Here is an 11,952-nt window from a genome sequence, read left to right on the forward strand (position 1 = left end):
GGGCATGTCTTGGCTCCAATATCGAATTTCTTGTTAAAATAAGTGATCAAAAAAGATACACTCAGGCATCCTGGCTAGCTTAATGCTTTCAACCCTCAGCTGGGAGGCCAAATTCTGGGGGTCAAGTCTTTGAAATAAGCAAAGCAGCAGCTACAGCCTCCTGTTTCCTGTCCTATGTGATCACTGATAGGATCTTCCTTCTTGATAAAAAATACTGATGTAGTCAGTTTCCTTTTCTAAAATAAGCACTTTCCAAGTAGTACCACACCATGATCTTACATGAATATGGAAGAGATACATTTGTGGTTTAGGACATTAAATTATAATGAGAAGTGGACTTAGAATAAATCATCCTTGAAACATAAGAGTTATAAAAAAGCTCCTGATATTGTAGAAGTTCATTGCAATCCAAAAAATCCCTTTTCATATGTTAAGGTGTTCTATTACTCCAACCCAGGCTCTCCACCTAGCAGTGAGTGGTGCTCCTGCAGGACCAGCTGGTGCAGAGAAGACAGAGACCATGGAAGATTTAGGCTGTGCCCTTGGTATGATGGTGAAAATTTTCAACTTTTCAGAATACATGGATGACAAGGTGAGATGTTCTGTTAAGCAGTATGGAGGTTGTTTAGCTTCTTTTTCATGTGAATTGCACTGGAAACTTCTGCTTTCAAGAAAAATATGTTAAATATTTTCATTTTAGTCTGTAGGGAATATCTTTAAAGGTTTAGTCCATTCAGGAGCTTTGAAGAATTCAGTCATCTCTTGGTGGAAGTCTGATCAGTAGTGGCAGTACAATTAAAGCCTATCCACAATAAAATTGGGGAAAAAAAAGAAGTGAATGTGATAGGAGTGTTTCTTTGTCCTTTGCAAGCTATAAATTCTGAACCAGTAATATGTTCCTCCAAAGTTCCTCTGAAACTATTTGTAAATGAAAGACTAGATAGTAACACAATATCTGTGTAATGTCCTACCCAAAAATTACTTTCTCTTTAAACTGCAGGAATAAATGTGAGTAAACCCTGGTCCTACCAGATTACAATTAAAGTTTTGCTATTGAAACTGGTTCAAGTCCTACCATGTGAGACCATGGCACCCTATGGGTGAGAAGTTTGGAGGGATTCAAATTTGCAAGAAGTCTCAGTGGTTCCAGGACTTTCCAGTGCTTTTGAGCACTGCCTTGTTTCTCCACTGTCCTATGTTCACCCTTCTTCATTTTGGGTTTTTTTACTCAATATTGTCTCCTGGCCTTTTCAAATCCTCTGCATCCCTACTAGTCTCCTTTATTCTGTGTTTCCAAAGGTGATTCTTCCTATAGACATGCTTCAGCCATATGCACTCTCTGTGGCTCTAATAGTCCAGTGTTTTCCTTCTGAATTCAATGCCAGACAGATTACTAAAAGCTGGTGCTTACCAGTGAAATATCTCTGCTTGCTAAGGTCTAGTATGTTTTCTTCTTTTCTTTTAACACTTCTTTGTGTTATCTTTTTTTTAACAGATTTGTATTTCTTAGTGAAAAGATGACCCTGAAATCCAGAGTAGAATATTTATTACTACAATCCCTGGATGTGCAGGTCAGACAGAGCTACATGAGAACCTCAGGTTCCCCATTCATACATATGACAATATGACAAAATTAAAACTGGTCATTTAGTTCAACAGTATATTTCTGGATGGGGAAAAAGAAGAAATATTTGGTTTTGTTCAGTAGTAAGAAAGAGCTCTGAGGTACAAATGTGCTGGTTTGTAGCTGGCTTGAACACAAAATTTAAGATCTCCTTTTTGCTAGTATGTAAATGAAGTAAAGATTTTTAATGAGGAAATTGTGAAATTGTTTGGCAATAACATTATTACTTCATGCTCATTTAAAAATGAGATTTAATGAGATATTTTTCATTTGTGTCATTAAAATTTCTGGGTGTTGGTTCTAAAAGTTTGAGTAGTTATATTTAGAAAAGAAACAGTGAAACCTCTAAAGGCAACCAAACCTTCATACAAAAGCACTAAAGCTCACAAAAAAAATTGAAGAGCTTTAAAAAATGATGACATTTTTAGCAATGGTTGTGTTGCACTTGGCTTCCAGACCCTGTACAGCTGCTGGCTGTGCCCCCAGTGACCAGTGGCAAGTGCCACCACTGCAGCCTATGCCTGCTCTGAGTTTGGGCAGTACCTGTCTGTGTTTCTCAGATGCCTCTTTTGTGCAGCAGTGTTATGGAATATTAACAATCACCAGTGCTTAATTAGCTCATTTTTCTTTGAACTAGGGCCCTTGTCAGCTTTGATTGACACTCTTAATTGTGACTCTCGTGAGCTCTGTTTTTAAAAATGTTTGCACACATCAGACGTGTTTGATTTAGCTGGCCTATTCTCACCGTGTTTAAATACTGATTTGTGCATCTGGATTATGGGGTGTTTTTCCTTCCCTAGAACCTGTGCCATGGTTGTCCCTGACATTGAACTGGTCTCTGAAATGATGTTGGCTGCTGAAGGGTTTATTGATGCCTGTCTGTTAGCCAGGAAGTTCATCACCTTCTACCCTCTCTGCAGGGAGCTGCTCCCTGAACAGGTGAGGGTTCTTTGGGTTTCTGGATTTACTACACATCCATTAGCACACAGCTGAATATTGCACAAGAGGAGGGATTTATGCAAATTCTCTTATCTTGTATTTTAAAGGCACTCTAAATCCCATGTCCATCCTTAAGAAATTGTCAGACATGAATTTGGAAAAAAGTGTCCTTTCTTCTTACCTTTAGATGTTTGTAACGTGCTCATTTTGCATTAAACAATTGTATATCACAACCTCATACCTGGGATGACTGACTACTTTGTGCTGCTGTGTAACACCCATGTAAATAACTATCTTTTGGAGAAGAGAGTAACAGAGTATAAATTATTTTGAAAAACACATAGCCTATTGTAATTGAATGAACATGTCTTTAAACTTTCCCCAGTAAAAGCAGTGAAACAAAGCTGTTTGAAAAAAAGGGGATTGAAAAGGATTTCTAAATAATTTAATTATTATCCTAGAAAGAATTCCTATTCAGAGTTATCTTAAAAATGCAAACCCTAGAAACCATATGATCGCTTTCCTGAATGTATGCTGTTTTAATAATCTCCAGTTGTATAATTTTTTGCAAAATGTTCCTAATATTCAATTTTATCAATGGAATTAGAACTTGAAGAACCCTTCAACCTTAAACCATAAACTCAAATAGCAGGCAGGGCCTTTTTGAAATAAAAAACAACTTTTTTTTCATGCCTGCATAATTTTGAAATTATGTCTAAATATCCTGAATATTTTCTGACACATTCTTGCAATTTTCTAGAGATAATGAAATTAAACTGTGCATATCTAAAAATAATTAATATTGTTTGCTTCACTAGAACAAGGATTCCTTGAGTCTAATGATTACTTTTTCCTGGAGGCATGTTCTGAATTGAGAAAAGCAATTTATACCATTGTTTGCCACTTCAGTATTAATCATAGTTACAATAATAATATTAACATTAATGTTTGAAGCGAAATCAAGAATATTCTTTATTTACTTTTTATGTCTCATTTGGTTTACTTTTAATGGAAATGAGAGAAATCAAATAACTCTGAGAAAAAATTCTGGGCTTCTGCATAAATTATACACCAGTTCAAAGAGTTCTAAGGGTATAGGGACTTTTAGACCTTTAAATATACCTTTGGGGCACTAGGATCCCAGCCCATGGAAAGGATCCTCAGCCTGCTGCAGAACAGGGTTATCAGTCAGAGCTTTCAGGGCTTATGTTGTGAAGGGGCTTCTGGTCCTGTGATACCATGGCAAATGAAGTCCTTGTACACTGGACAAGCCACACACCAGGCTGCTCTTAAGATGCATATCCTGAAAACAAACAAACAAACAAAAAACCCAAACTCAAAACAACAACAGAAAAAAAAAAAAAAAACAAAATAAAACCCTTGCCTAAATCTAACAAAAGTCTTATTAAGCACAGTCCATTCCTAAATTTCCTGGTTTCATTATCAATTCCGTTTTAACTTCTTTGACCAGATGTACCATTCCTAAAGTGTGGAGACTCCTTTTCAATGCAGATAATAGATAAATAATCATTTACCTCAGAAGTTTTTTTTCTTACTGATCATGAACTGTCCTGAATTTGGAAATTACTTTTTTTTTCATTATTTTTTGTGCTGTATTTAGTACATTTGATTCACACTTAGAGTTACCACTGTCATGGAAGAGGATAAAGGCATGGCATCTGTCAACTTGACATGGTGTATTTTTAGGTTGGGAGTTTGCTTCCAGTTTTGTTGTTGTTTTGGGTTTTGGTTTTTTTTTTGGGGGGGGGGGGGCAGAGGGAATTGATAATATTAATGGGCTGCATTTATATTGAATTCCTAGCTGTGGCTGCAGAATATATTTTCAAACTTTACTCAGCTGGTAGCCAGTTTAGAATAGGGAATCAAATGGTGCAATACTGAAAATTAAATAGATATACAGATATGTATATTTCAGCTTTTTATATTTTTAGTCAACGTCTAATAGTGACCAAAAGCCACTGAAAGACTACAAGTGAATAAAAATGTCTTGTTTAACTCTGTGTGTAAAATGATTGTTTTCTTCATGAACATTACCACTTAGTTTTATTTTGTGTGCTAACATGATTAGTTAAAATGTCTTTGTAGGGCTGTTATGACTGGGGACTTCATGCTATCAAGTCAGTTTTGGTAATTTCTGAAGCAAGGAGATAAGAACAGACCTGAGGATTAGGTAAAATATGTTTCTGGTGTTTTGCCTTTGAATAAAAACAGACTCCTAAAAAAAAAATTTAATGCTCTTGTGATACATTGTTTACCCTCTTTTTCCATGTGCTTATTTGCATCTTAAGAGACTTCAATTTGCATAAAATAGTGACAGATGATATCCCAATTTTCACAGGCGTGCTCAGTGACCTGTTTCCGTCTCTGGATGTTCTGAAGATGGGGAACCTACAGTCTGAGCAGATGGTTAAACAATCTACCCTGGAGCTCCACTTGCAGCCCAGAAGAGAACTTTATTCTCAAAGTAAACAAATTCATTGTCTTTAATCACTCCCCTTAAGATTTTTTATCAAGATAATTGCCAATGGGTTGGTTGTATCAGACACAAAGATAATTTTTGAATATGTTAAAGCATTGATAAAGTGTCTCTCAATGACTCAGTATTTCAAAGGCATTTCATCATGGTAGTAATGTTCCTCAGTATGATAAATATGTCCATAAGGAAACATGTCTCCTGTTTGGAAAAGCTATGTACAGTGACAATCTAGAGTGACAAAAATATTTGTTTTGCATGGTAAGACGAATTTATATTTGGTAGCAAATTCATTGTTGGTCAGATATTTATAGTGAGGCAAGAAGAGTAAGGGAACAAAAAAATATAAATAAGAAGGTGTGGATTTGGAATATGCATGGCTACATGTCACTTTTTTGTGCTCTGGCTTTGATGTATAGTATAGTGCACGATGTGCTATGCACATTAAAAGCATGCATGCAGTAGTTGCCCATAAGCTAAATTTAAGCACTAATTTGTTTTAATTAGAGACAGAGTGAAAAAGTGAAACATAGAAACACTGGTTAGTATATAGACCAAATAAATAGTGCATTTATTCCCACCTTTCTTCAAGTACCATCCACATCTGCTGTATGTGGCAGCACATCCTTACCTTTATTGGGTTATATTGGAAATAACCAGGTTTGTTGAATGTGACTGATCAGAAGAATTATAAAGGATTTTGTGCTCTTTGCTCTTGTTCCGTTATCCTGACAGAAGAGTGAAAAACAGTAAGGGATGCCTTGATGTATTATGAACTTCACAATCATCCTTCTACAGAGTTTTTTGTTTCCTGCTAACTGGAGATCATGAACTTGTTCCTGTTAGGCTTCGGAAAATCAGAATGAATACTCTTCGCTAAAACAGAAATCCACAAGCAGCCAAGCTATTTCTATTTTGTGACTCATGCAACTATTTCTTTGGAAGCAATGTACTACTTTAGGAGACTGACTTTGTATTTTTCTGAATTCCAGCTGTACAACTGATTGCTGAATCCACTCTGCCAAAGCAGTGGCAAATTTGTGGTAACTGTTCTGTATCCTTGGGTTTCCACAGTCCTGCTGGACTGTATGGCTGTCTATCAGAATAGGATTTGTTCTCACTTGCTGAGGTAATGGCTTTAATCCCTTTGCACTAATTCTTACCATTTTCTGAGAGACCGTGTTTCTTGATGCAGCATCAGCTTTGCTGAGGCAAATCTGCCAAGGAAGTGCAAGCTTATTTTTTCCTATTAAAGGGAATAAGAATGCATAGAGGGAAAAATTCTTGTGAATAATTCTGTCTCTGTGATAAGAACCACAACAGGGGAGGAGAGGTGGTCCCTGTGTGTCCCTTCTGTGTGGCAGGATGTTCAGCTGGAGGAGCAGCCATCAGTGTGTCACTCTGTGTTTGTGGGTGGAATTGCAGGGAATGGGAAGGGTAAGGTACCTGCCTGCCTATGCAGCATGTTTTCCATCTCACCTTGTAAAGAAACTGCCACGGCTCTTGCATAAAAAATTCTTCATGTTGCCTTTGCCTGAGGCTGCAGGGTAATACCATGCTGCTGAAGCCACTCAGCCAGCCACATGCTGAGCAATAGGAAGCTCAAATGTTGCAAGCAAATTCTACATTTTATGTGCTGTTTGCATGTCCCAAAGGACAGTTAATCATGGCATGAAGTAATGAACATTCAATTTGACAGATAGACTAAGTAATACTTTGTTCTGGAAGGAGAAGCAGGATGTTTTAATTAGACTTCTAGAAAGACATCATGGAATGTCCTGCCAAAATGCTAGACAAATAATTCTAATACATAATGCTTGCTTATTTATGCTACTAAATGTTGGCAGCTGCGTAGATTTTCTTCTCCATTTAACATTTTCTAGTAGAATTGAGTGCGGAATATGGCTATTTCAGACTGGGAATCTCCTTTCCTATCCTTAAGCTTAATGGAAATTTGGGGCTAAACCAGCACAGAGACAAGAATAAATTAATGTAAACTGTTGGTTGAGTACAGGGATTCAGTCCAAGATCCACTTCAGGAAAAAGTGAAAAATTCCTACTATGTGAAATAGTGTCACTAACATTACCCTGCTCCTTCCCTTCAGGTTCTGCAAGTTCTTCATCACATGTATGTGAACACAAAAGAAATGCCCATTTGGAATTAACTTAATAGAGAAGTTCTGACAGCTGATGAACTGTGTGTTTTTATACACCAGGAAACCTGAGAGTGGAAAGATGGCAAGAAACACGTGTTCTTGCTAGGATGTCATTCTTCATCCAAAGTGGACAATACCAGAATTCAGAGAACATGTAAGAGATAGAATTCTTCCTTTTTCCTGAGGTTTTGATGCAACTTGATGTGGGTGCAGAGCACTGGTGATTATGGAAAGGCTGGAGGGCAGAGCAGGATGCTGGTAGACAGAAAGTATTAGCCTCCACAATTCTGATCCAGCTGCCTTGAAGGGAATGTTATTTTCTCCCCAGACCCACAGCATCTCCCTTATATCTCCCATATCATGAAGACTTATGACCAACTCTCCTGTAATCAAAACAGAAATAGGTCATTATTACACAAAATGCTGTCATTTTACTGTATTGAGTGTTCACTGATTTTTTTTTTTGTTGTTGTTCTAAACAACTACGTAATAAAAAAGCAAAGGAAGAAAACATGGGTTTGATGTTACAAAAGCTTCTTGTTTCAGTGATGTGTCATCTTCTGAAGTTTTAATTGCAGTACAATGTTGTTTAAGCACTTAAGTGATAAGATTATATTGAAATATAATTTGCAGTTCTCCTGTCATCTTCTCTGAGAGGACAAGCCAATATTACCCATGAGGGGCAAAAAAGCTTTGTTTTAAATAGGGATATAGATCCTATGTAGACTGAGTCCCTCAACACTGTTTTGGATGCTAACAAGGTGAGCCATTGAGACACAATTACAGTGGCTTTCCCTTTACCTGTTTTCCCATTTGCTTCTTCCTCTATATTTCTAGAGACAGTTTTGCAGTGTGCATTCCTTTTTCTTTTATTATAATTTCTTTAGTTTTCACCATTGCTAAGTGATATTTAATATCTAATTTCCACTTTACATCTTGCCTATTTGGCACAGAAAAGAGCCTTAAATTAGCCTATGAATACTGTAATGCTGATTGTGCCTCCCAGATGTGAGCTGATGTAACTAGAGATATCAATGACGAGATTATTGAAACTGGTATTTGGAAAGTCTCTCCGTAAAATAGCTTTAATATTCCATTACTGAAGTCCTTGCATCACTGTACTATGGCAATGCCTTAAGTTTCAGCTTTTATATTTTTCACATTCTGTGCTGCTTTAGTGTGTGGTTCTGAGCTTCCTATTAATGGATGGTAAGCTCTCTTCACAGAGTAGCTAGACAAAACAATTCCTTTTCTAGCTTGGGACCAAGGATAATCAATACAAATTTCAGGCCCAAGAGGACAAACAATGGTGAAATGAAGAGAGAAAAACAAGAAGGATGGGACTTCATAACCTAAAGTTATAATTGGACAATTAACTCCAATATGCTAATGGACCAAAACTTATAGAAGTGTGACACTCTGTGACTGGTCATCCTTTTTGTGACCATTTTGGGTCCGCCTTGGGTGTAGCCCTGGCTGGGCTCTTGTACTGCCCAAGGTGTGTCCATTGAGGCCTTTTAATAAATCCCTGCTTTATTCTTTAACTCTGTCTGGTGTCTGTTCTAGGTCTCCTCTCAAGGCATCAATGGTAGGAAATCTAAATCAGTCAGTCTAAGCACAGTAGAATACAGACTTATTTCTTTCTTATTAATTATACAGCCAAACCAATTTTGTGGGCTCTCTGAAATGCTGGAATGTAATGAAATCCAAATCTAAGATCTGAATGTAATATTTGGAAGTGATAGGAGTTTTATGCTTTCCTGTCTTAGAAACTTAAACCATAGTAATCCTCTGGTTACTCAGCAAGGTGCCTGGTGGGGTGAGCCATATAATCTAACTTTATCTGAGAAACAGGAAGTGGCTTTTTCGAGAAACATTTTGGAGCACCTAAATTTAGACTCCTGCTCTGAATCATCTTCTGATTATTTCCATTGACCTTGAGAGAGATTTTGCCCTCGTCTGATTTCATCTGTTTTCAGGAGAACTCACATTGGCAAAGCAGGCTAGTCACCTTGTAAATTAATTAAACTCTAACAGACTCGTGCAAGGTCAAGTAAAACCTTTTGAATTTTCACCCTCTTTGATTCTGGTAAAAAACCCTAAGGCATGATCAAACAGAGTTTGTTTGGCTTGTTCAAGGAATGCATTGTGTATGCATTGTGTTGCAACTAATCCTCTGTGAGGCTGTAATAAACATGATTTCCTCGATCATGTTCTTGTTAAACAGCATATCTTAACTTTCTTTCCCTGAAAAGTTTACTGATGATTTCTAGGCTGTGACCCTGACAGAGTCATAGGCACACATTCATTGCTTGTAAATATGGCTGCTGTTTGAGGTACACCTTTAAGAGCTGTTGCCCCAGCTACAATATCCAGAGCTAGTATTCATCGCCCGAAACCCCAGCACCTGGAGTAGAACCTGTAAGTATTTTGATTTTATTAGTTGGCATTTTTAACATCCAGTTTGAAGATTAATTGGATCAAACTCCATTATTTATACTAAGTCTTCCTTCTAATTTTCATTACGTTAATTTATTTGGTGGCCACATATATCCTCAAATTGCCATTTCAGAGAATTTTATCATCAGTTAAGTGGAGTTTTTTATCTCTCTTATATGTACTGCTTAATCAGAGCAGTAGTGTGGAGGGCTGACCCTCCAAACTACTGACCCTAAATGCCAGAAGCCCACCATGCCTCTATTACTCTCCCTCATCAGCTGGACAGTGGAGAAAAAAATATGATGGAAGACTCTTGGGTCAAGATAAAGACAGGGGAATCAAATACTCAGCACACTGCCATAGGCACAACAGACTCAACTTGGGGAAATTAGTTTTATTTATTACCAGTCAAGTCAGAGTAAGGTAGTGTCAAAAAAAAACCCAAAATCTTAAAAACACCTTCCTTCCACTCCTCCCTTCTTCCCAGTTCAACTTCACTCCCAATTTTCTCTCCCTCTTCACCCCATTAGCACAGAAGGATGGGAAATGGGGTTCAGTCAGCTCATCATTGCCTCTACTCCTCCTTCCCTCTCAGGGGAAGTGCTCCTCACACTCTTCCCCTGCTCCATCACAGGGTACCTCCCATGGCAGACAGGCCTCCATGAACTTCTCCAGCTTGAGTCCTTTCCTCAGGCTGCAGTTCTTCACAAACTGCTCCAGTGTGGTCCCCCATGGGCTACAAGTTGTGCCAGCCAACCTGCTCCAGCATGGGCTCCTCTCTATGCAGGTTCACAGGTCCTCCCAGAAACCTGACCTAGCCCAAGCTTCCAACTTAGGGCAGGGCTCCAGCCTTTTTGGGCCATCTACCAACTTCTGTGTGGGACACCTTTTATCCATAGTCAGAGAAATTCAGTCTCCAAATTCATTTAAATAATTGAAAGTAACACCCACAGCAACTGTAAACCACAAATTGAAGCCTTAGCATTTTCCTGTGGCCACGTTTATGCACAGATAATTTTTTTTTGCCAGCTAGATTAGCTTCACACAAACAAAGTGTATGAGATCTAGAGGAATCAAGTCACTTCATCACCTTTCCACTAGGCTTTTGAACAATTTATAGAGTTCTATTTGTAGAAGACAAATTGTAGAAGATAGTATGATGTATACCTGTCAGCAGAGGATTAGGAAGCACGAGCTGTTAGTTGTAATCACCTCAGTTTGAAGGTATGGTTATTTTTGCAGTTTTTTCAGTGTGTTCTGCATTCTCCAGTGATTCATGGTGTTTTGATTGCATTAACTTGTATTGTGCAACTTTTTAATGTTTAGATGAGTAGGAATTTTCCTGGAGAGATTAGAAGTCTGTGGACATAGAAACATGGATTTGATCATCAAAAGGCATAATCCATTATCAACTTTGCTGTTGTCTTTGAGGGTTAATATTTGATAAGAAAATACAGAGCTTGGAAAAAAAATATTTATAAGACAATTGAAGATCTTGGAAAAGAAAGATTTATCAGGCAGGGAAGCTTTTAGGTGCTCACTGTAAGGGAAGCTGTTTATTTCCAACTCTTTGTCCAAACGGTTTTAGGTAAGTTGAAAGCTAGGCCAAAAAATTAACTGTAATAATTGAGAAATTAAACCACCTACATCATACCAGTCTTTGCTTCCCTAACAGTTATAGGGAGACTGGTGTGCTGTAAAGCCTGAGGTGGAATGACTGCACTTCAGATACAACCAGACTTCAAAAGCTTCCTATTAGAAGAAGTTGAATTAAAATTTTCAAGTAGAAACACTGTGTTGAAAGTAAAACAATTTATTTTAGCTATTCTTTGAGAATAAAAGAATGGTATATCCTGTTTCATCACATTTTATAATTTAGTCCTAGCCAGAGAGAAAGTCAGAAATTACAGTTCGCTTTTAAAAGTAAACTGTGATGTGCGAATGTTTGGTGGGGGTTTTTCTTTTCAATTTTAGTCAGTCTTTGTTCACACATTTTAGGCTGTAGATCTCCAGTACTTCATTGATTTACTTGTAATAAAAGGCAAAGCTGTCTTGCTTGTAGGAAATGCTGGAGTAGGAAAAACAGTGTTTATAGGTAATAGGCTTGGTGCTGTCTCTGAAAACAAGCTCCAGACCAGCAATTCATTCAGCTACCACACAACATCAGCAGTGCTCCAGAGTAAGTTCCATACAGATGTGAGAAACTTATCTTCCCTCAACAGCAATGATAAAACATATTCCACAGTTATTACAGTGTTATCACAACCATTGGCTACTGTCTGGGCCTTGGCAAAGTTCAT

At 37.7% G+C, this 11,952-nt stretch overlaps 2 protein-coding genes across 9 annotated transcripts in view; both read left to right on the forward strand.

Annotated features, from left to right (window-relative positions):
- LOC132326444 (dynein beta chain, ciliary-like) overlaps positions 1 to 1,606 on the forward strand; it is a 33,370-nt gene extending 31,764 nt beyond the window's left edge. For 7 of the 8 annotated variants that reach the window (XM_059844578.1, XM_059844630.1, XM_059844600.1 and 4 more), the window contains one exon: positions 458 to 771. In XM_059844578.1, coding sequence (XP_059700561.1) covers positions 458 to 470 — 13 coding nt within the window. In that variant the 3' untranslated portion in view covers positions 471 to 771. Of the gene's footprint in view, positions 1 to 457; positions 772 to 1,495 lie in introns of those variants that run through there. The other variant, XR_009486240.1, reaches the window with a different exon arrangement.
- On the forward strand, positions 521 to 7,150 carry LOC132323172 (dynein axonemal heavy chain 11-like). The gene is given in 8 exon segments (XM_059838141.1): positions 521 to 592; positions 1,535 to 1,599; positions 2,425 to 2,563; positions 4,670 to 4,716; positions 4,718 to 4,750; positions 4,849 to 5,023; positions 5,025 to 5,048; positions 6,422 to 7,150. Coding segments are annotated over 8 exon segments (702 nt in total). The 3' UTR covers positions 6,569 to 7,150.
- Positions 7,151 to 11,952: the final 4,802 nt, after the last annotated feature.

Source organism: Haemorhous mexicanus, chromosome 1 (genome assembly GCF_027477595.1).
Source record: "Haemorhous mexicanus isolate bHaeMex1 chromosome 1, bHaeMex1.pri, whole genome shotgun sequence".
In the NCBI taxonomy this organism is placed as follows: domain Eukaryota; kingdom Metazoa; phylum Chordata; class Aves; order Passeriformes; family Fringillidae; genus Haemorhous; species Haemorhous mexicanus.